The sequence below is a fragment of the Palaemon carinicauda genome, chromosome 20 (assembly GCF_036898095.1).
Source record: "Palaemon carinicauda isolate YSFRI2023 chromosome 20, ASM3689809v2, whole genome shotgun sequence".
NCBI lineage: Eukaryota > Metazoa > Arthropoda > Malacostraca > Decapoda > Palaemonidae > Palaemon > Palaemon carinicauda.
This window is the reverse complement of record NC_090744.1, coordinates 112807431-112832604: the sequence shown is the minus strand read 5'-3', so window position 1 is coordinate 112832604 and position 25174 is coordinate 112807431. Positions and strand designations below refer to the sequence as shown.

Genomic DNA, 25174 nt, shown 5'->3' with positions numbered 1-25174 from the left:
TACTACGTGCTATTACGGTAGCCTCTTTCCCGTTGCGGGTTGAGTTGATATTCCGTTTATTTGTCTCAATTATTTTCAATGAATCTAATTGTATTTGTTAACTTTTCAGCTTCTGTGGAGAACGCTTCCCTTCGGGGTTCAGTCGTTCTTACTATTTGTGAACATTCTTAAATGAATTACATAATTATAATTCTGTTATAATTCTGTTTTTGTTACAGTTCTCCGCCCTCCCCCTTCTCCCGTGAATGTCAGTGGGGGAGGAGGGCGCATACTTGGTTTGTAATTCTTATGTTCCTATTCCCTCGAGGTTTCTCTTTGGAGTTCCTCTCGGGGGAATTTTTGTTAACTAATTATTTTTTTTTTTTCCCAGTTACGATCTGGTTTCTTCGTTTGCCTAAATGTGCCAACGAAGCAGAGCTGCCCTGTTTGTGCCTTGGGAGTCTGCTGTTGCTGCCGCCTCTCTAGGACATCATCATGGGCGTGTTCCCTTCTCTTAGAAGTTCTCCCGTGACAACTGTCAGCTCTTTAGTTTATCTTAGAACGCTCAGGAGGTTCGCCTCCAGGGGTAGGTAACTTCCCTACCGAGGGAGGTTCCCTTCCCAGGTATGAGTTTTTTTCCCCTGCAGGGGGAACTTCTCTTACCTTAATAATTCCTGGATGGATTTTCCTGGTCCTCGGGCGGTTATGCTCTTGGTGCTGAGCGACTGCTCATGTAACCATGCTCAAGGGGCTGACCGGTTGCAAGGCCGGACTATGAAATTTCGTGTGACTATGCTCTTGGGGCTGAGCGGTCGCACCTGCAGCTATGCTCAAGGGGCTGAGGAGCTGCAGGATCAATCTTGTGACCCCTCTCGTTCGCGAGGGAGGCCACTCATAAGGACCCCTCTTCGGAGGATTGCTCCTTATAGGTCAGCTTGCTGATCCAACGGCCCTAAGGGGCGCCATCATCAGTGTCTTCTAGTCTCTTCTACGAATTGTTCCCCTCTCTCATTCACGAGAGAGGCCACTCATAAAGACCCCTCTTCGGAGGACTGTTCCTGTTCAGACCAGCCGGCTGTTCGGAACCTCTCCGCAGTTCGCCATCTCCTAGACCTGCTGACCTGCCGTCTCCGTTCCTGGCTGCTGACGCTGTGGGCGCCTACGCACCCCGTTATCCAACGGGCACCGGTACCTTCGGGGCAAAAGGGGCTTTCTCACACTGTGAGTAAGTCCCTTAAGCGCCAGGTATCCCCTGCGCGCCAACACTCGCCTACTGTTCCTGAGAATTCCATCCAGAGGAATCCTGTTCCAGTCCTGATCGTCCCAGTTCCGGATCGTCCTGTCAGCTGTCCCTTCATCTTGGCGTACGCGCTCGTGCTCGCCGATGATCTTCCTACGCGCTGACGATCTTCTTTTGCGCGCCAGCGCTGACGATCTTCTTCGCGTGCAAGCGCCGACGATCTTCTTACATGCGCAAGCGCCGACGATCTTCTTACATGCGCAAGCGCCGACGATCATCTTGGCTGACTATTTTCTTTTGCGCGCTAGCACTGATGATCTTCGTACGCGCGCAAGCGCCGACGATCTTCTCACGCGCGCGAGCGCCGATGATCTTCTCACGCGCGCGAGCGCCGACGATCTTCCTTCACGAGCGAGCGCTGACGATCTTCTTACGCGCGCTAGCGCCAACGATCTTCGAGCGCCGTCGATCTTCTTGGCGAACGATCTTCTTTGGCGCGCTAGCGCTGACGATCTCCCTATGTACGTAACCTCCGACGATCGTCTGCGCACAGGCTCTGATGGTTCCCCGCGCCAACGATCTTCTTACGCGCGCAAGCGCCGACGATTTTCTTTCGCATGCAAACGCCGGCGATCTTCAAGCGCCGACGATCTTTCAGCACCATCGATCTTTAGCACTGTCAATCTTCTTTCGCGCACAAGCGCCGACGATCTTCAAGCTCCAACAACCTCGTACGCATGCATGCTGACAGCTGCGCGCACGGGCCGACATATTTCACGGGCTCTTCAATCTGGTTCCTGCTCACCCTATAATGTCTCTCTCGCGCGGCTGCATGCCCGCGCGAGAGTGTTTTCAACGGTCTCTCGCGCGCGACCCCTTGGTTTTTCCCATCACCCCTGGGGTTTTTCCCATCACCCCTGGGGTTTTTCCCATCACCCCTGGGGTTTTTCCCATCACCCCTGGGGTTTTTCCCATCACCCCTGGGGTTTTCCCATCACCCCTGGGGTTTTCCCATCACCCCTGGGGTTTTCCCATCACCCCTGGGGTTTTCCCATCACCCCTGGGGTTTTCCCATCACCCCTGGGGTTTTCCCATCGCGCGAGCGTGCTTCGAAGGCGAGACCTTCTCCCACCACACCAATGGGAGAAACCCCACCTCGAGCAGGAGATTCGTCCCGTGTTAAGGAGAGAAGAGCCCTCAGACTTTTTTGTTGGAGTTACGTTTCCCTCCTAGGAGGGAATCGAAGGACTCTAAGAGTTCCCCCAAGTAGAGCTTTTGGGGACAGGAGACTTTGCTGCCAGTTCACCAGGAGGAGAGCAGCATGATTCAGAGCACCACTCCGTGGAAGAGCTTACCAGGGGAGTCTCTCTTGAGAGACTCTCTAGCCGGCAGGTGACATTCTCGGCAACAGAGATCCTGAGTCAGGAGAAGGTCGCAAAGTGCGCCATACAGGCCACTTCGTGGCTGGATGTCTGGCTAGGGTCTCTGGGCATCCTGCTGCGACCCGAAGATCTGTCCAAGGAGAGCATCAGGAAAGCCCTGGAGACCTTCCTTCTCTCGGGCACACTTTCCATAGAGTTTCTGCCCCACATAGTTTCGAACTTGTGGGCAAACTCCATCTTGAAACGACGAGATGCGGTGACCAAGAGGTTCCACTCGAGGGTCCCAGCCGTGGATACCTGCAAGCTCAGACACTCTTCTATCTTGGGAAAGAGTCTGTTTGAGCCCAAGGATGCGGAACAGGCAGCTGAGATATGGAGATCGAACCACGATTCTCTTCTCCAAAGGGCTCTTACATTTAAGCCCTACAAACCTCCAGCACCTCAACAACCTCGCCAATCCAAGACGACGAAACCGGCAGCGGCAGCAAAAACGAACATGTCCAAGCAGTAGCCCTTTCCTGTCAAAGACAAGAAGGGCTGAAAGTCCTCCAGGGGAAGCAAGAATCCTAGAGGGAGCGGCTAAGGCCGCAAACTCTAGGATTGGCAATCCCCCTGCATGTCCACCAGTGGGGGGATGCTGGCAAGTTGCGCATTCAGGTGGCAGCAACTCGAGTCCGATTCCTGGACGATCTCCGTGATCAGTCAGGAATATCGCGTCCCGTTCTTAACGTCTCTTCCTCCCCTGACAGCGAATCCAGTGGCGTTGAGCGCCTTTGCCATGGATCGCTAAAGGGGCTAGCCCTTCGGGCAAAATTCGAGACCATGCTCAAGAAGGAGGCTCTCCAGGAGGTCGTCGACGGCTTCCCAGGCTCCTTCAGTCAACCCTTTCTTGTAAAGAAGGCGTCTGGAGGCTGGAGACCCGTCATCGACCTCTCATCTCTGAACAAGTTTGTCAAACAAACTCCGTTCAGCATGGAGACAGCAGACGCGGTCAGACTTGCAGTGAGACCACAAGACTTCATGTATACACTGGATCTGAAGGACGCGTACTTCCAGATCCCAATCCATCCGTCTTCCAGGAAGTACTTAAGGTTCAGCCTAGACAACAAGATCTAACAGTTCAAGGTGCTGTGTTTCGGTCTCCGCAGCACCCCAGGTATTCACCAGAGTGTTTACCCTGATATCATCGTGGGCACACAGGATCGGCATCCGTCTCCTCCGCTATCTGGACGACTGGCTGATCCTGGCAGACTCGGAGTCGACCTTTCTTCGACACTGAGACAAGCTTCTGGGACTTTGCCAAGATCTAGGGATCATGGTAAATCCCGAGAAGTCCTCTCTGCCTCCATCTCAACGACTGGTATATCTAGGCATGATATTGGACACCAATCTCCACAAAGCCTTTCCGTCAGACGACAGGATAGCAAGGCTGAGGAGGGTCACAGATCTGTTCCTCAGACGAGAAGAGCTTCCAGCCCAATCGTGGTTACATCTCCTAGGACACCTTTCCTCCTTGGCCCGTCTGGTTCCAAACGGCCGCCTCAGGATGAGATCCCTGCAATGGCAACTCAAATCCCAGTGGAATCAAGGCCTCGATTCCCTGGACATTCTAGTTCCTATGGGTCTTGCGGAACAGATGGACCTTCAGTGGTGGGGGACGGAGGGAAACCTTCGAATGGGAGTGGATCTTCTCGTCCTCTTCCCGGATTTGATGCTGTTTTCGGACGCTTCAAAAAGAAGGGTGGGGGGCCCACGTTCTGAACCACAGGGTCTCAGGCCTCTGGTCAGAATCAGAAAAGTGACTCCACATAATCAGCTAGAATGAAGGCCGTATATCTGGAACTTCAACAATTCCAACAGATCCTGGCGGCCCACTCCGTGGTGGTCGTAAGCGACAACTCCACGGTAGTGGCTTATATCTATAAGCAGGGAGGTACCTTTTCGCAACAGCTATCCCATCTTGCAGTAGAGATACTGAGATGGACCGAAGCCTACTCGATTCCACTATCGGCTCGCTTCATTCCGGGCAAGAGGAATGTGCTCGCCGACAGTCTGAGCAGAACTTTGCAGATAGTGAGTACCGAGTGGTCTTTGGATCCGCGAGTAGCCAACAAAGTCCTGACTTTGTGGGGTTCCCCGACGGTGGACCTGTTCGCGACTGACTTGAACTTCAAGCTTCCGCTGTACTTTTCCCCAGTCCCGGTCCCCAAGGCACTCTGGTAAGATGCCTTCCAACAACGGTGGGTCAACATCGACGTTTACGTCTTCCCACCGTTCGGTCTGATGAGAAGGGTGCTCAACAAGACCAGACTATCGGTCAACCTAGCAATGATCTTAGTAGCTCCGCTATGGCATCATGAAGAGTGGTTCCCGGGCCTTCTGCAGCTCCTGACGGAATTCCCGAGAACTTCGTCCACGACACGAGCTACTCAAACAACCACACTGCAACATCTTCCACAAAGCCGTAGCATCGCATCAGCTTCATGCCTGGAGACTATCCAGCATCTCCTCACAGAGAGAGGCTTTTCACAACAAGTTGCGGAAAGGATGTCTCGATACCTGCGAAAGTCATCTGCAGGGGTCTACCTGGCGAAGTGGAGAGTCTTCTGTGTTTGGTGTTGTGGAAGGGGCATCTCTCCTCTCAATGCCACTATTCCAGCAATGGCGGAGTTTCTTGTGTATTTGCAGGAAGAAATGCGCCTTTCGGTCTCGGCGGTGAAAGGTTTACGCTCAGCTTTAAGCCTGGCCTTCAGGCTGAAGGGAATGGACATTTCTTCCTCGCTGGAACTTTCACTACTCATACGAAGCTACGAGCTCACCTACCCTCAGTGGGAAGAGAGACCTCCTGCATGGCACATGGTTCGTATCCTCAGGTCTCTTAAGAGACCTCCGTTCGAACCATTACGCCAGGTCTTCTGATCGTCACCTGACTTGGAAGACGATGTTCCTGCTTGCTCTGGCCTCAGCCAAGCGAATCAGTGAACTTCATGGTCTCTCGCACGACGTCGCCCATTCAAGGGGATGGGGGAGGTAACATCCGGGTTCGTCCCTGAGTTTGTTGCCAAGACTCAAAATCCTGGAGTTCCGGACCAACGGTTCGACTCCTTCAGGATTTCGAGTCTCCGTTCTGTAACAGATGACCCAGACCATCCCCTACTGTGCCCAGTATGGAGTCTGAGGCTCTATCTTAACAGAACAGCTGCTGTTCGTCCTCGAGTGCAAGCCCTGTTTGTGAGCACACGAAGGACGAAGAGGAGGGTCACGAAGTACACCATCTCAGCCTGGATTTGCAGGGTCATCCACCTCTCCCTGAATCCAGACCCTCCTCCGTCACGTCGCCCTAGAGCACACGATGTCAGAGGCATTGCTACGTCCATGACATTCAAGAGAAACTTCTCAGTGACGCAGGTTGGGGTGTGGAAGCGTCAAATGACCTTCACAGCCTGCTACCTGCAGGACGTGACCCACAGGAGGCTCGTTCTCTATCGGCCCTGTGGTGGCTACACAACAGCTGGTTTAAAAGCTCAGGCTCCTTAATGGACAAGTAGCAGAAGGTTGAGGGCATTGTTACCCTGTTTTAGTCTGCATGAATGAAAAAGTATGCCTGGCCCTTACTCTTTTCTTCATCCTCCCCTCTCTTGGGGAAAGCAGCATCCTGGGTTCTCTGCATAGCTGACCTCAAACCACTGCAGGTAAACCATGCTTCCTTGTGTTCCTAGTATTAGATAATACTGTCGCGTCCCCCATACCCTGACGAGGTGGTATTGGGAACGTCCTAGCCTAGAGCTCCATCTAAGGACTTCAGGTCGACTTCCTAGGACGGGTCACACTTCATTCCTTCACACACAAGCTTATGTAGGCCGCACGTACTTGCGAGGTGCAGGGACTCCTTATCTCCAGTGCTACACACACTGATTTTGAGTCCCCGGGCAAAGCCAAAGCCAGTAAGGCTGGGACTTACCACCCTACCTAAGGGTTAAGTCACCCAATGTAAATAGCGTGGTTTGTATTTCGGTTACGGAACAAATGACAATTTCGGAGATAATTTGTATTTTTCCTAACCATACAAACCTTAGCTATTTACACATACTTGCCCGCCAGCCCTGTCCCCCGTGAAGTCCTACCTCTAAGTGAAGTGAACCAGTTCACCGGTGTGTGAGGGGGGAGGGGTAGCTAGCTACCCCTCCCCTACCCCCTCACTAACTAGCGAGGGGGTAGTTGACCCTCGTTAAAATCTAATGGCTCGCCATTTCAGCTACGCCGAAAGTAATACCCAATGTAGATAGCTAAGGTTTGTATGGTTAGGAAAAATACAAATTATCTCCGAATTTGTCATTTTAGAATGGCAACACAGTTGAAACTCGGTATAAGATATGAGCGTACTGTATTCAATACAGGGATACAGTTCATGATATGGGAAGACTGGTTAAACTGGTTTTTACTCTATTCCTTATGGTTTGAGATCCCATTCAATTTTAAGTACTGTACTACAGTTGTAGATGTCTTTGGTATTTTTTTCTCACCATTCGTATTATCTCGGCATGTAAGCATTTTGCATTTTTTTTTTTAATTTGATGAACATATGCATATTGCTACTATATTTACTGAATGTCCTTTAATTGGAAATTCATACTGAGATTGTCTTAAAACTTTATTGTAAAACTTTTTAAATATATGCAGATTCTTAAATTAATGTTCTCCGGCTTGTGCAAGGATGCTGCAAAGACCTCTGAAGATCTAATATGATAGTAAAGTTTATCACAGTTTCCTATAAGGGTAACTTATGATTGATCTCTCACTCTTTGAAAACCTTTTAATTTATAAAATTCATATATACTGTAGTGTATACTGTAGTTTACATTTCAACTTTTAGAATCTTGGACATGACTTCATCACAAAACTGATCGTTGGTTGTCTTTAGATAGATTTTTGTAGTCTACTGTAGTACTTGGATAAGGTCTTTATTTTTCCAGATGCAGGTTACTAAGTACTTACAATTTCCACTGTAAAGGACTTTTCATGTAATTAGTGATATCACTTTAGCTTTTAAGATTCTTTATTATTTGTACCATTCTAGTTTCTCTTCTCTCAAACTTGGTTTTCTCATTATCCTTTTTGCCCTATTGAATATGTTTATGTATTTCCTATTTTATATATAGATCAGAAAATCACTATTGGTAACTTTCATCCTTATTTTTTATTTTAACTTGGTTTTCTTTGAAAATTGTACAGTACTATAGTTCTGAAGGGCCAGTCATAAGATGGTCATGGTCTATGCTTAGTAAAGAAAACTAGTTTCCTGTATTGACACTTGACAGAAATTTGCTTTGCAAAATAATTGGTTATTTGCATTAAAAATATTATCACATAACTAACTAGAAGGCACTCAGTAGAGCGCAGACCTCCACCGCGGCAGCTTATTTCTCAACATTTTGCTAAACCTTGACCTTTGACCTCAACATGTATCAATTGGCGTGGATTTTCTTATACTTGGATATGAACCAAGTATGAAGTCTGTGACAACGATATGCAAACTTATGTCTGATTATATGAATCGGACATTTTGCTTGACCGTGATCTTGACCTTTGACCTTGACCTTCCAAAATTTAATAATTTCCAGCTTTTTACATAACGGTTAATCCCTGCTAGTCTCATTACTCTACGATTAAAATTGTGGCCAGTAAGCTTTTCACAAATAAACCCAAACAGGGGGTTGAACATAACTTCCTTCCAACTTTATTGGCAGAAATAATAAAGGAAGTGAAGTATAGCTCTTTGAGATTCAGTCTTTAAAAGAACCCCTACTATTATTTGTGTGTTACTTGAACTAAGAAGGATAGATTTTTCTTTGGTATCAAGAATGTTTTGAAACTCCTTTGTCAGCCATCCAGATTTGATTTCTGTCATACCTATCTTCAGTTTCTATGTTGATATGAATCATATTAGCATTTTAGCTAAACAAATTGTCCTGTTGGCTATTGTATTCTCAACTGCTTGTAAAGTGAACCCAGGTTTTCATCTCTTCTGTTAATTCCCCCCTTCTTTTAAGTAATTGATGTGTTGTTAACCAGGAAAACAATACATTATTTACTTTTTATGCATAAAATTTGCTAGATTTTGGTTGCCGTCCTTATAAAAAAATAAATATATTTATGATTATTGTTTATAAGATCTTAACTATAGATTAAGTACATCATTCTTGTACAGTTATCAAATTAACTAGGGCAGTTACTACCTTTAATTGGTTTTCAAATATAGTCAGTGACTGTATGAAGGCACTTTTTTCACATTCTAGTTTGTTCAATATACAGTGAACCCTCGTTTATCGCGGTAGATAGGTTCCAGACGCGGGCGCGATAGGTGAAAATCCGCGAAGTAGTGACAGCATATTTACCTATTTATTTAACATGTATATTCGGACTTTTAAAACCTTCCCTTGTACGTAGTACTGTTAACAAACCACCCTTTAATGTACAGAACACTTAATGCATGTACTACAGCACCCTAAACTAAAACAGGCACAAATATTAAAGGCGATTTTATATCATGTGTTTCCTAAACACCTAAAAAGCACGATAAAAAATGGCAACCAATGTTTTGTTTACGTTCATCTCTGATCATAATGAAGAAACAAACTCATTTAGTGTACACATATATGTATAGGTTAGTTTTTGCATCGATTATATTGATTATACAGTACTGTATGTTGATTTTTTTATTACCAATGTTTTAGTTTACGTATTTTTCTTAGGACTTCCAAATGAAATCTTTTTCTTTATGACGCCGCCTGAAACGATGGCGTGTACGCTCAGTAAACAACCACGCTCAGAACAAACAAGGCATTTAACGCGCATGATGATAGTGATAAATAATGATACAGTACATACAGTATTTACAGTAAAAGCATTTACAAAATATGTTACCTTACAAATATATAGAGAGAGTGAGAGAGTGAGAGAGTGAGAGAGTGAGAGAGTGAGAGAGAGAGTGAGTGAGAGAGTGAGTGAGAGAGTGAGTGAGAGAGTGAGTGAGAGAGAGAGAGAGAGAGAGTGAGAGAGTGAGAGAGTGAGAGAGAGAGTGAGAGAGAGAGTGAGAGAGAGAGTGAGAGAGAGAGTGAGAGAGAGAGTGAGAGAGAGAGAGAGAGAGAGATTGTTTTACGTACGAATGTAAATTTAAAAAAAAAAAAATATGATAGGTTACAACATGTAGACTTTTAAAACCTTCCCTTTAACTTAATGCATACAGTACGTACATTACTAAACTATAAAACAGGTTAAAGTAAAAAATAAAGATTGTTACTGTACTCACCACGAAAGAAGTTCAAGAAAAACTTGAATGACGATGGCGATGAATTTGCTGCACAGTAGAAATGATGATGATGAAGCTGATGATGTGTTCTACTGTGCAGTCAATGATAGTATTTTACGTCTCTTCAGACGGAGGTGTATTTTCCTGGGACACCTCTTCAACTTCTTCAATTTCTTCCGAAGGCGTACTAGCAGGAGGAACTGGCTCTTTTTTGCGAGGCTGGAAGAACATTGTGATCGGAAGTTGTTGCCGCTGCTTCTTTTTTCGATCCAAGAGCATCCTGTAGGGAGTCATGATGTCATCGACCTTATTTGAGAATTGCATCGAGCGAACCATATCCTCGTCCCACTCTTGTAACATTTCTTTCGCCTCCTTCATATGGTTGCAGAACTTGGCAAGCCGTTCTAATGTTAAGCCCGTTTCTTCGACATTTTCTTGGGTCTCTTCCTGGGTACCCTCACTCTCTTCCTCACTTGCCGATTTCGTCAGGTCTTCGAGGTCTGCGTCAGTTAGGGGCTGGGAATGGCAGTCCAACAACTCGTCGACGTCTTCAGTCGTCATGTCGCCAAACTCGTCACCTCCAATTATGGCAGCCAACTGCACAGATTTCCGTATTGCAGAGTGTTGGATTTCCGACGGAGTAAATCCCTTGTCATCGTAAACAATATCGGGCCACAGCTTCTTCCAGCTCGCATTCACGGTTGCAGGTTTCATCTCTTGAAGTGCCTTTTGAATATTCTGCAGGCACGTGGCTATGGTGTACTGCCGCCAGTACGCCTTCAAGTTGAAATCTTCATCCTCGTCATCTTGGGCAGCATCCACACACGCAACGAGGTCCGCCAAGGTATTCTTCGTGTAGAGGGCCTTGAACGCCCTGATAACCCCCTGGTCCATCGGTTGAATTAATGACGTGGTGTTGGGTGGCAGGAACTCAACCTGAACGCCCTCACGCGACAGATCAGTTGCGTGTCCACCAGCGTTATCCATAAGGAGAAGGATCTTGAATGGCAAGCCCTTCTCTAAGAGATATTCATGGACTTGCGGGATGAAACACTGGTGGAACCAGTTGGAGGTCAGCATCTTCGTAATCCATGCTTTTTGATTATGCATCCAGTACACGGGAAGGAGATTCTTATTTTTATTTTTCAAAGCGCGAGGATTTTTCGACTTATAAATAAGCCCCGGCTTTAACAAAAATCCAGCAGCATTGCCACACATCACGAGGGTAACGCGATCCTTGAATGCCTTAAAGCCAGAGGCTTTGGCTTCCTCTTTGAACAGGAAAGTTCGCGACGGCATTCTCTTCCAAAACAAGCCGGTTTCATCCATATTAAACACTTGTTCCGGCTTGTATCCACCTTCAGCGATAATGTTCTTGAAAGTCTGGTTCACGTAAGTTTCAGCAGCGGCAGTGTCAGCGGAAGCAGACTCCCCATGCAGGGAAACGCTTTTCAGGGCGAAGCGTTTCTGAAACTTCGCGAACCATCCTTTGCTTGCGGAAAAACGTTTCTGAGGCTGGGAATCGGTGGATGTCCCTGGTTGAGGATCATCTGCATCATCATCATCTTCAGCATGGTTGCCGTCGTCGTCTTTAGGTTCCTTTGCAGCAAAATTCTCATATAAGCTCAAAGCCTTTGTTTGGATGGTGTTCGTATCCAACGCTATGTTCTTCTTCCGGCAGTCGGCAATCCACACAGCTAAAGCACCTTCCATGCGTACGATCGTTTTATTACGCGTTGTAACGACTCGCTTCGCTGATCTGCTAAAGGTGATTGCAGCAGTCTTTCTAATGTTCGCCTCGTCCTTCTTGATGTAGCGAACGGTGGATTCGTTGATGCCAAAATGGCGGCCGGCGGCCGCGTAACTTCTACCATCTTTTAACATGTCGAGAAGCGTAACCTTCTCAGCTATCGTCATCATCCTTCGGTGGCGTTTAGGCTCACTACCAGCCTTACTAGAAGCAGAACGCTTGGGAGGCATTGTAACAGAAAGTTCAACAAAAAGTTCAACTTAAAACAGTCGCACACAGCACAGATTAAACTTCACAAACTTAAGAACGTCTACTCAGCAATACGCGGAAAGAGAAAGTGAACGATCCAGCCCCGCGAGAACTTTGATGCTGCGGGTAGAAGATGCGGGCAAAACACCAATCACAGGCTAGATAACAAAACTTGAGTTTTGATTCGTCATCTATCAGCGCTTGAACCAATCACAACCCGTCTTACAGTACTATGGTGCGTTGGTTACTCATAGAAGATGCCCCCGCGCATACTGAACGTACGTAGATTAAGTACAATACCGTAATAATAATAAATAATGATAATAATACTGTACAGTAATAATAATAATAATAATGATTAATAATAATAACAATAATAATTTTATTAACAACAACAACAATAATAATAATAATAATAATAACAATAATAATAAAAATTTACGTACGCTATTTTACGCCTCTCTCTCTCTCTCTCTCTCTCTCTCTCTCTCTCTCTCTCTCTCTCTCTCTCTCTCTCTCTCGTACGCTTACAGTATTCGAAATGTGATTTTTGCAACAAAGAATATTATTGGATGCAGTACTGTACTATGTACGTATACATACAAAAGATTCATGGAAAAGAAGCACATCCATTACAGTACACACCATTCTAATATGGTATGACTGCATCTGATTTGCGTTTCATGTTCGATTTAATTTTACTACGTACTGAATTATCGTATGATCACATTCTCTTTTCGTGTTTTATTTCTTTCTGTGCTGAATTATATATCATATGTAATGCAATGAACAATCAGTAAGAGCAGATATTACTAATTACAGTATTAATGGAATTACAGGTAACAAAATATCGTATTTGGTTGTCTTCAGATTTCGCGGTATTTTCGAATTTTCCGGAAAATCCGCGATATGTATATATATATGGGTTATGGGAAAACCCCGCGAAGTGGTGAATCCGCGATTGTCGAACCGCGAAGTAGCGAGGGTTCACTGTAAAGTAAATTCTTGAAGATTTTTTTTTGTATATGGCCTAATAGATCATTGGGTTTCCTACACAGTTATTCATTTAGACACCTCACATTTAGTATCGAGGAACACAATTATTTTCATCTAAAAGATTTTTGGTGAGTATTTTACTAATAACATGAGCAATTATTTTATACTGTTCTTGTTGAGAAATAGAATGCAAAACTATTAATTTTAAACAGGTCTTAAGGTATTCTGGTTTTAACAAACTTTGATAATTACTTAACGCTGTTGCTATTCTCAAATATTGCCAGAAATAAAATGATACTAGAAGTACCAACATCTCGGGAAATGACTTGATCACTGTGGTGTAAAGTCTGTGGCTCAGGGACGTTAGGTTCTTTGCGCAATCCTCGATGTTAGGTACTTTACAAAAGTGGCCCTGATGGATAGAAGTAATTATTATATTTGATACATTTTTAAGTAGGTGAAAAGTAGATATTAAAGTTTTTTGTTTTTACAGGACTGATGCAGTTGAGTCGGTCTGCCGTATACAAAATGTTGCAGACTCATGCAGAGAAGGATCGTATAGTAACTGCACTCCCGCCGCCTTTTATAAGACACGTAAGAATTCATTTTTGTCTGGCCCGAAACTGAGACAGCATCTATACCGTCTTTTAGACCAATTTTTACTTTTGGATTAAAATAACAAAAGTAGAATACAGTACTTTAACTAACTATTGCATGAACATGCGTACTCTTAAAGGGTACAAAGTAAATAACTACTAACAAATACTGTACTCATTTCACTCTTAAGGAAATTGATTGAAGATATTATATCAGAGAATAGTTATTCTTTAATCAGAAGCAAATATAGCTTGATGGCTGTAGCTAGAGTCAAATTAGTTAGGCAAACAAGAGATTTTTTTTCATGTACTTCCATTGCATGTTGTACAGTACAGTATTAGTTTTTAATCATGGTACTTTACTTGCATATGCTCACACCTGTACTAATTAGCACTCTTGAATTTTTAGTGCAGGCACTATAACAAAATTTTAATTAACAACCTACACTTTCAAATAACATGTTGTTATTGTTCTTAAAATATTTTATTTTGATTGCTAATTACAGTACTGTACTTCTCTTCTATTTCCTTATTTCCTCTCCTCACTGGGCTATTTTCCCTGTTGGAGCCTAAGCCCCTGGGCTTATAGGATCCTGCTTTTCCAACTAGGGTTGTAGCTTAGCAAGTAATGATAATAATAATAATAATAATGTACTCTGGTAACCAATTGTAATTGTATTAAGTAGTGACCACTATCAAGATTATCTTAAATAACAAATGATTTTTATGGCAGATTGATTTTCAAGTATCAAGTTCAGTTTACAGTTATTGAAACTTCAACTTTTTTTTTTTCTAAAGATCGGTTTATTTGTTGTCTTGCCACATTGGGTTTTGCCCACATTCAAAATATATTTCAATTTCCCTCGGGTACTCTTGATTATGCACATTAATTCTTTTATATAGAAAGGATATCATTCCAAGAGTGGCTTCTTGAATTGAAAGGTTTTGTAGGACAGCATAGTGAGCCTGACCCTCCATCTGTTAACTCCCAATCCTACATTGTTTTCTGTCTTCAATTCTCTTTACTGCCAGGGAGCCAGCTATGTATAATTTTTTATAATTTTGTATGTAATAAAATGCTTTTGAAAAAAGTCTTAAACAAATATAATACTCAACTTGGGAGCAGGGATCTCCAAAACGCCTGACTTCTTCAAAAACACAAAATAACACAGAGCTACGAAAAACACGTCCGAACGGTCACGGGTGCTTAGAAGGAATGATGGGAGAAGGATGGGTAGTGGTAGTGGTGGTGGTGGAGGGGTGGCAGTAGCTGTAGAGAACGACACCTCGTTGTAACGGGGGATGTTGAGGAGGGAGAAGTCTAATTGGTAAGGGAACTCTGGTAGTGGTTTCACACACCCCAGTTTTTATACCGACACCCTATAAGGGTGAGCGAGCTGGGTATATTCCTGGTATTCCATGCAACTTTTTTCTCTGGTATATTTAGCAGTATTTATACCTTAGAAATGGTGCTTTAAGGAGCATTTAACGGAGTGACACAGGTCCCTCGCCCAGAAATAGATTTTTCCTTCGTCAAAATCCCCTAAGTTTTGTAATTCATTTTATACTTCTTGGATTTTAATTTACTGCACACAAGTTCTTTGAAAGTTGTATGTAGACTCTTATCTGGGGAGCTTACTCTAAGGGTTTGGAGAGGCATCTTTGACTCCATAACCTGGGTTCTAGTTATTAATATCCTTATTGCATTGCAGGCCTCCCCCTTCTCGCAAGATGAATTCGACGAAGCAGTCCGGAATGCAGCCAATTCTAACCGCACTCTCCAGGCAGGCCTCAAGATATCGAAGATGATAGTGCTTGGAGATGTTGCAACAGGGAAAACTTGTCTAGTCAATAGGTAGGCTTGTAGAATTTGTGTAAAATTTCATCATTATACCATTATTATTAGGTTACGACCACTAATATACTCGATTATATTATTTCAATGACTCTTTCCCCTGTGGTCATTGAATTTTCTCTTTATTAAATACGGGCATGGTTTGCTTTGTAGTATGTACCTCCTAATGGCACTTTTTACATGTGACATATTTGATAATTGGTAACGAAGTTTGAGAATCAATTCACCGTTTGTCAGCAGATCCTTTAAAATAAGATTGATATGGTTTGGTCACTTTCTAGGGATCAACTATTAGTTGTAGAATTGATAGATAAGGAAGTAGCAGTATGTCAGCTAGTAGTAAAAAATACAAAAGATTGAAGAGTATAAATAAAAAGGGTTTGTTCCTTATGTTTACCAAGTGTTTAGGTGTAGATTTATTTGGCAAACTAGTATTGATTAAGCTGTTTAATTCTTTCATGTATATTTTATTGTACTCTATTTTTATTTTCAGATTTTGTCATCAAGTCTTTGATTCAAACTACAAGGCAACTATTGGAGTTGATTTTGAGGTGGAGAGATTTGATATTCTTGGTGTACCTTACAATTTACAAATGTAAGTAAATATGAGCGAGTGTGTCTTTATAAGTTATTTTCTTTTAAAATGTGCAATAATGTAGTCCAGCAAGAAAGCTAGCTGGTGTCAGTTGATATAGTTATTGTCCTCTGAATAATTCACAATTTCTTGCTTTTTCTTCCTTAATTTTTCAGGAGCTGTAGAAATTATTCCCCACTTAAAGTCTCATGTAGACATTCTCGGTTTATTTTCCAGTAGCTATAAAATGCTTCTTCATTTCCACCAAGAATTCTTCTCATTCATTTCTCGCTGAGTATTTTCTACACTCTGTTAAGCTGTTAAGCCTGCTTGCATTAGTGTTTTGATTTGCGTAAATGTTTATGCTATGCTGCAGGATTATTACTATTTTGGTATTTCACTTTATGAAAATATATTCAATTTTCTAAAGTAGCAGTAGAAAGCTGACACAAGTTTGTGGTGAAATAGAGGAGTGACTCTCACTGAATGTTAACCCTTTTACCCCCAAAGGACGTACTGGTACGTTTCACAAAAGCCATCCCTTTACCCCCATGTACGTACCGGTACGTCCTTGCAAAAAAATGCTATAAAAAAATTTTTTTTCATATTTTTGATAATTTTTTTTTAGAAAATTCAGCGTTTTCCAAGAGAATGAGACCAACCTGACCTCTCTATGACAAAAATTAAGGCTGTTAGAGCAATTTAAAAAATATATACTGCAAAATGTGCTGGGAAAAAATAACCCCTTGGGGGTTAAGGGTTGGAAATTTCCAAATAGCCTGGGGGTAAAAGTGTTAATGTATTTTCATGAAGGATTTTTATGAATGGCATGCCTTTTCCATGATAGATTTTTCTTAATTAGTTGAATGTATTAAGCGTATGTTTTACATTAATGCAGATTAAATCCTTGTACGTTACTTATACGGATTGCAAAAGTAGATGAAATTGACTATGAAACTAAGAGGCGCTCAAAAAAAGGGTTCTATGGAAATAAAAAAAGCTGGAACTGTTCAACTTTTTAATTTGTATAGCTACATGTCCAATGTCGTCTGAAGATTCTTGGTCATCTTGGAGTTAATTTTGGTCTTCATAATTGTAGTGATGACCATAACTTGTCATTTTTAAATGGGGTTGGTTCTTATTCTCTGATTTTGTTGTGCTTGCAGAGGAGGCCTTAAAGATTCTCATCTTTAACAATATTCCTAACAATGATTGCATATTCTGGTTGGATGATAAATTTTCACCAAAACTCGCACTTAATTTTAAAACCTATTTAATATAATGGTATTTTCATTCAATCTAATTTATTTTACTGTGGTTAAATTTTTTAGGAGAGGATTAAATTTTTTTTCCTGGATTAACTAGAAATATTTGCTAGTATGTAATGAATTTCAAAATTTGTATGGATCAGAATCATAAAAATCTATAAATGCATCTATAGAAAATCTTTTATGATAGATCTCATTTTAAAGGTTTAAAGGTCGTTCATGAATGGCAGAGGCAAGGGACAGTGACATTGCCCTAGCAATCAGGACAATGCCCTAGAGCCTGACCATATATTATATGATCAGCGCCCAAGCATCCTCTCCACCCAAGCTAGGACCAGGGAGGGCCAGGCAATGGCTGCTGATGACTCGGCAGATAGACCTATAGGCTCCCCCCAACCTTATCTCACAAGGATGGTAAGGTTGCGGACACTAATGGCACTAACGAGTCTGAGCGGGACTCGAACCCCTGACTGGCAAACACCAGGAAGAGACGTTACCAATCTTATTGCCAGTTTAAGGGTTACTTGAATGGTGAAATTTCTTCTGGTTATCCCAGCACAAACAAAACTTTATTGTAGGTGCACAGCAGGGCTTTAAAATTTTTAGTATTGTATACCAAAAATGTAAACAATATTAGTATACAGTAGCGTATGGTACTCATGACTTACATAATTTTAAAGGTGCTACATCATAGAAAATATATGTACAAGAAATAAACAAAATCATAATGAGAATTATAGCCTAATGGTTTTTAGATTTGCCTACCAAAGGAAATGGAGTTTACAATTTGCTTGTTGGTGGTTTCTATGTTAAGCTTATTTTGAATGCAGAATTTTTTAAGTTTTGAGAAATAGAGTTTTAAGGTCATTTTTTGTTTTTGTTGCCCTTCAGTCCAAGAGTCCAGTTTATGATAACGTCAGGGAAAAGTTTGTGTTGCGGAAACAATTGTCAGAAGTAAGATTCAAGGGTGTGGGGGTTGTTTTTGTTTACATCCCGCCACAGTTCTTGAAAAGCCTCGATGCCATAAGATTTGGGTTAAGTCTTATCTGTAGTAGGCTTTCTTATTAGGGTTCTTTCACCTCTTCTAATGCTGGTGAAATTCATTGATGAAATCTTGTATTGGCCCAACTGGCTGATTGCATAAATGTTGTTAGGTAAACTACTCCATATACAGTAAATGTTGTTAGGGTAAATACTAAGTTTTAAGATAGGCAATAGGATTATAGCAAGAAATAATGATGCCAGGCAAGGCACGCTGTTAAAAGTAACCAATGTGGCCAGGAAGTTTCCCGGAAAATATTCCTTCCATAAATTTTTTTTTTTTTTTTCGAATACTATTAGTAAATTATCTATGAATACATCCGAGAAAAGGCTATCTATCAGTAGTTCGTTAAAAATATGTGTAAAGAGATAGGTCACCTTGAAAACTTTGCAAGCATACATTTAGCTCTCCTGCCTTGTAATAATAATTTTAATCAATTCAGCCTCGGGATTAATCTTAATACTGTGCTCTGCATCAATGTAAATTTTTGATATTTGATGCATGTTTTCTTTGAACTGTTATCTATTCATACATACATACTGTACATACATATACCAAGGCACTTCCCCCAATTTTGTGGGGTAGCCGACATCAACAAATGAAACAAAACAAAAACATACTATAATTAAATGTAATTTTTGCATGCAGTTGAACCAAAATTTCTTGTTCCTGTGACTTAAGATGGAATGTTCTCTACATACTAGTGCATTATCATAATCATACCTTATGTACAGTACTTGCTGAAAAAGCAATCATTAAGGTTTTTGTCCTTGTAGCTTTGATTAAATATGTTACGTGTTGGATTTTAAGTGAATATTTTGTATGTTTAGTGTCCTATCTGTCCATAAAAACATTCAACTTTCATCATGTAAACCATGTCTACCATGTTCTTTGATCTGCCAGCATGTTCCATAACAATTTTGTTTCTAAGTGATATCTGTTGTGTGTGTATATTTATGTATGCATGTGCTTGTGTGTGTTTGTACACAAGTAAGTTTTTGTTGGTGCATGCAAAACCTAAAGAATGGTTAGACTTGATTTTCATCTTTTCTTTTCATAAAACTGTATACTGTATTTAGATATGAAGTTTGAGATGTATATTTATTTTTTCTTTATGTACAGTTCGTACTTTACAATACTTCTTATTTTCTAAGTTCAGTTATGTCGCCTAAGTTTAGTTATGTCGCCTAATTATCCGAGAAACTTTGCTACTCTTCGCTGGTTATTTTAACCTCATGAAATTTGGTTTTGAAAGAGAATGGAATTACATACATTGATTATATTTGCCATAACGTCGGAACCTTTTGTAGTTGTAGATATATTGGAGTAGGTTGTACAATATATATTTTTCATATTTTCAGATGGGATACAGCTGGACAAGAGAGATTCAAATGCATAGCTGCTTCCTATTACAGAGGTGCTAATGGTAAGAAAATTTCTTATATCTTAACCCTTTTACCCCCAGGCTATTTGGTTATTTCCAACCCTTAACCCCCAGGGGTTATTTTTTCCCCAGCACATTTTGCAGTATATTATTTTTAAATTGCTCTAACAGCCTTAATTTTTGTCATAGAAAGGTCAGGTTGGTCTCATTCTCTTGGAAAATGCCCGAAGTTTCTCAAAAAATTATCAAAAATATGGAAAAAAAAATTTTATACCATTTTTTTGCAAGGACGTACCGGTACGTCCATGGGGGTAAAGGGATGGCTTTTGTGAAACGTACCAGTACGTCCTTTGGGGGTAAAAGGGTTAATATTGATTTGTTTTGTACCTTATCAAAGCTTTTAAGAATTGTATTTCTTACATGCTTCCATGATAATGTGAAAAACTTTATATCCTTGTCAACAGCGGTGATGGTCGTGTTTGACGTCACAAATATAGTGACATTAGCCCACACAGCTCAGTGGCTGGAAGAAGCTAAGGAGGCAAATCGTAATACCAGTCCTCTTGTCTTTCTTGTTGGTACAAAGCGTGACTTGATGGTGAGTAGCATTTTTCTCATTTCATGTAAATCAGGTTTTAAATATTTATCCGTGCATACAAACCTTTCATCCTTTGAAATAGATAATGTTGTATGCAGAGCTGAAACTGCCATTGACGTGTTAATAAGGTAGTTAACAACATGTGGGTAGTGGGGCAAGTAGCCCCTCCCACTCTCCTGTTAAAGACTTCACTTATGTCTTGGACTGCAACAAGTGCAGATGTACTGTTGTCGTACACAAGGTTGTTTAATATTGGCTTTATGTTGATAATGAAACATAAAGGAATTAATTTGTGGAGAAGGTGGACATTACATGGGTTCATGGCTAAATCTGCATTAGATCCCCATTCACTCTGTGCTTTTTGTAGGGGCATGATTGTGAACAATCATCCCAGTATGCCGAGTGTAGAACACCGCCTCCTGTTCAAGGACAAGCATATTCTCTTGAGGAGTAAGGAAGGCAAAGTCTTCTTTAGTGCCATTCTTGGCAATGCCTAAGATAATGCTGAAGAGGCTGTATAGCACTTCGCTCCATTGAGTCAGCCGATCGCTACAGCTTTTTGGTATAAACCCTTGGCTTGGTTCCCAAGGAGTATGCTTCAGAAGCAGGTAGAACTGTTATCTACATCAGCAAGTTTTTCAGGGTTGGTAGTGTGTGGTGGTTCCCCAGTGATCATTGCACATGAAGATTCACTGGACGTTCTTGCTATGCAGAACGTCGATGACAAATTTGGCCCAAGGAAGGTATAGCAGGAAAGCCCTCTGTCGTTTTTGAAAAAGCTAGTGATCAAGGCTATTCTTCCCCGGTGTCCCCTGGACCGATGATTCCAGCCAAACCCCAGTGAAATCATTGTTGATCCCAGTGCCAGTGACACCAATGATGATTCCTACATTGAGACTAAAGCCAATGGAGACTTCTGTTCCAGTGAAAGTGCCTGTACCAAAGCCAGTAAGAAGGCTCGGGTGCCAATAAAATCTTGTGTATCGCCCCTGTGTATGTGACCCCAGTGCGTGTTGCCCTTGCCTGCATTGCCCTTGTGTGTCTCCTCTGTGCTTGTCACACTTTTTGTGTCTTGTCGCCCCTTTGTCGGTTACCCGAGCCTGTCGCCTGTTTGTCAGGTACCTGTGCCTGTCCCCCCTTTATAGGTTACTAATGCCTGTCCCCCCTTTATAGGTTACTAATGCCTGTCATCCCTTTGTCGGTCACCCCTGTGCCATTAACTCAGGTTCCCACTATCCGTGTCAGTGTTACCAGCATGTGATAGTTCCTAGCACTTCCCCTGTGACAGTAATCCCCAGTGTTGTGGTTCCCATGAGAGTAACCCCTGTGGTTTCTCCCCTTGGGGAGCGTCATTGTTGAACTGATGTCATTTTAGTTTTGAAAGGTAAGTATAGAAATAATAGTTGTCCTATACAAAATAAAAATCTGAGTAAAGGAGTAAGTTTAGTATACAGTAATTAGGAAAAATACAAATTAATTTTTAAAAATTTGTCATATTTTACTCTTAAAATCTTATTAATAGGTTCAAGAGTTTTTTCATTGCCATATCTCTCAATTTACAGTTCCTGGAAAATTTTTAAGTGTACATCTTCATAGATTAATTTGATTTTCGATAATTACCATAACTGACTTTCAGAGTGAGGGTGCATATAATCAAATAGAAGTAGAAGCAAAGAGGGTAGCACATGGACTTGGGGCTGAGTACTGGGCTGTATCATCAAAGACAGGAGACAATGTTGATGCTCTCTTCTTACGCTTGGCATCCCTCACGTTCAATCAGGCTGTCCTCGAGGAGGTTCAGGGGACCGATGAGAATAAATCTTCTGATACAGTCAGTAAGTATCAAGGATATATACTACTGGTTTTATATTTTGTATTGCAGTATTCAGCGAGTGATTTTGAACGTTTTGTAATCAAACCGCTTTGAAGGGTGCTGGTTCATGGAAGCAAGTCATCTTAATTTAAACTCTTTACGTTAACCAAATTGTGCCATAGGCATGCTAAGTTAAGATATTTTATGGTGTGATTGAAATATTTAAGAGGCATAGTTTAAAGTTCTATATTTCTTAGATATTAGCAGAGTATATTTTATTTACATTAATTGGTTTTTATTCTAACTACTAAGTTACTGTAGCTGGATTTATCCAGCAGAACAGAACACAGCCTAGAAAGAAATGACAAAATTAGCATAAGAAAATTTTATTTGGAATCTAAATAGTTGCTCAACAACTAGTTTGGGATTCTCTTAGAATTTTTTCACAAAGTTCCAACTTTTAGTATGGACACATAGACCTAAAAAATTGACTACCCCTTTTGAAGGGGTCTTCTCGAAACATCATTGGAAATCGTATTGCTTGAGCCCAGGTAGCCAAGTTTTGTGGTACTCACAGTAAAATTATGAAAATATATCGGAAATTGTTGCAATGTATAATTTACTTCATTACCGGTGTAGTTGATTTAGCAATACAGTAATTCTAAATTCAATGAATAATTGCCAGTTTCATTTTATATAGCATACCAAATCTTTTCATTTCAGAAATTGGTGAAAAGCTGGACAGTTCTGATACCTGCAAGAAGCCCAAATGTTCAGCAAGTCACTGCAGCAAAGGTTGATCTTGGCACTGGTTGAAGAGTCTGATGTTGTCAGTGCTCAAACTTTCTTAGTTTTGGATTCCCCTAATATTCTGTGCAACTCCTATTTTATACTCAGGGTGGGTACATAAGTTCTGGAATCAATGGCATATTATTGAATTGTAGTTTTTACATAGGATTATTGCTTCCCTTGCTGGTGCTTATTATATGTACACAATGAAGAAAGCACAACGTATGCTTCGTCGAGAAGCAAGCTCTTCCGTTACGCATTTTTGCACGGTGTCGCATGACCTGCTTAGATTTCCTGTCGTGTGACTAACAGAGCTTCTGAACGATACAATATTTGAATTCTTAAATTGCAGCTGAAAGATTCAGGGCAGTGTACTCTTGTTGCATTTAAAAGATTGACAGGTTCACTTCAGAGAAATTTGTGCACAATACTGGTAGTTGATAACGCCTAACTGAATAGCAGTTTAAGTGAAATGGGTGCGTATAGTATAATCTTATAGCAGTTACAGTATATTTTTCCTTATTCAAAAGATATATTGCCCATACAGAATGGTTAGGTAAGCTTTATAGTGTATTTTTTCATAAATATTAACTGAACTATATAAATAGCATCAGAAACTATGACCTTATAAGAATAGTTTAGTGCTATTTCCTTTTCAAGTTGCTGGCGGACATGATTATCTAGTATTTTTATAATTTCTTTATAGAGTGGTATGAAATATCTCATTCTGATAAGCATTTGTTTATAAGTACTTGCAGGGAAGTTTTTTACCATAAAGACACTAACTAACTTCAAAGTTAATTGTATTATACTCGAGTAAACTTCTTTTGATATTGTATTTGTGTACAGTGATACCTCGGTACTCGACCATAATCCGTTCGAGATCCGTGTTCGACCTCCGATTTGTTCGAGTACCGAATTTTTTTTCCCCATAAGAAATAATGGTATATATTCTATTCCGTTCCCAAGCACTCGAACAGGCCCAAAATATTAATAAAACGTGTACCTAAACAACAATAATTATCTAAATGTGTATGAAATTGGTCAGAAAATCCTATAAAACAATTTTAAACCATTTACTGTACTAAAATAAAACAATTTTAAACCATTTTCTGTACTGTAGTGAACATACCTTTGAGCAGCGGTTCGATGGCATACAGGGATGGATGTGGAGAGGATGGAAGGGGGAGGTTACTGCTTGGAAGGAGAGTCCCCTTCCATGATGTGGCGGGGTAGTTCTCCTTCAGGAGTTGTTTCTCTCTCCAATGAAAGGGTGGGCAGATCTATTTCAGGGGTTTCTTCTCTTCTTTGTCTCTTCTTTGGAGGAGAAACAGGCTTTGATGTAGCAGCTTTCTTTTCTTTTGTGAAAAACTGGTCTATTGTTAATTGTTTCTTCCTCCTCTGCAGTATTCTTCGAAAATGATACATGACACTATCATTAAACATATGCACTGCCCGGTTTGCTACTGCAATTTCTGGGTGGTATTTTTCAGCAAAAGCCTGCACATCTGCCCACTTGGAACAAATTTCATTGATGAGAGAACTTGGAACATCCTCCCTTACCTCATCCTCTTCTGAAGATTCCTGCTCCACAATCAGATCCTGCTGCTGTTGTTGTTGCAGGTGCAACAATTCCTCCACAGTCAACTCGGTAGAATGGCTTTCTACAAGCTCATCAATATCATCCTTGTCGACCTCAAGCCCCAAACTCCTGCCCATGACAACAATTTCCTCAACGACATCAGTGTCATCAGAAATTACAGGGGTAGCAGTGCTTGGACCCGCCTCTGGTTGGAAACCTTCAAACTCCCTCTCTGTGACACATGATGGCCACAGCTTACGCCAGGCAGAGTTCAATGTCCTATAGGTCACACCTCGCCAAGCTTGGTCAATCATGTTAACAGAGTTGAGGATGCTGAAGTGTTCCTTCCAGAATTCCTTTAGGGTCAACTTCGTGTCACTGGTCACTTCAAAACACTTTCTGAAAAGGGCCTTGGTATAGAGTTTTTTGAAGTTTGAAATGACCTGTTGGTCCATGGGCTGGAGTATGGGAGTAGTATTGGGGGGCAAGAATTTGATTTTGATAAAGCTGTATTCTTCTTTCAAGTCATCCTCGAGACCTGGAGGATGTGCAGGAGCATTGTCCATAACCAGAAGACATTTCATTGGCAAGCTCTTTTCAATGAGGTAAGCCTTAACCTGGGGGGCAAACACTTCGTTTATCCACTCAGTAAAGAATTGTCTTGTGACCCAAGATTTAGTGTTCGAGCGCCACATAACTGGTAGTGCACTTTTACAAATATTATTTCGTTTGAACACCCGGGGGTTGTCCGAGTGGTACACTAACAAG

At 41.5% G+C, this 25174-nt stretch overlaps 1 protein-coding gene across 3 annotated transcripts in view; it reads left to right on the top strand.

The window, feature by feature from the left end:
- The window catches only part of LOC137659605 (ras-related protein Rab-34-like), a 28585-nt gene extending 5457 nt beyond the window's left edge, over positions 1-23128 (top strand). For all 3 annotated transcript variants that reach the window (XM_068394451.1, XM_068394453.1, XM_068394452.1), the window contains 7 exons: positions 13399-13499; positions 15214-15356; positions 15850-15951; positions 19602-19666; positions 20089-20222; positions 21859-22057; positions 22759-23128. In XM_068394451.1, coding sequence (XP_068250552.1) covers positions 13404-13499; positions 15214-15356; positions 15850-15951; positions 19602-19666; positions 20089-20222; positions 21859-22057; positions 22759-22835 — 816 coding nt within the window. In that variant the 5' untranslated portion in view covers positions 13399-13403 and the 3' untranslated portion in view covers positions 22836-23128. The remainder of the gene's footprint in view (positions 1-13398; positions 13500-15213; positions 15357-15849; positions 15952-19601; positions 19667-20088; positions 20223-21858; positions 22058-22758) is intronic.
- Positions 23129-25174: the final 2046 nt, after the last annotated feature.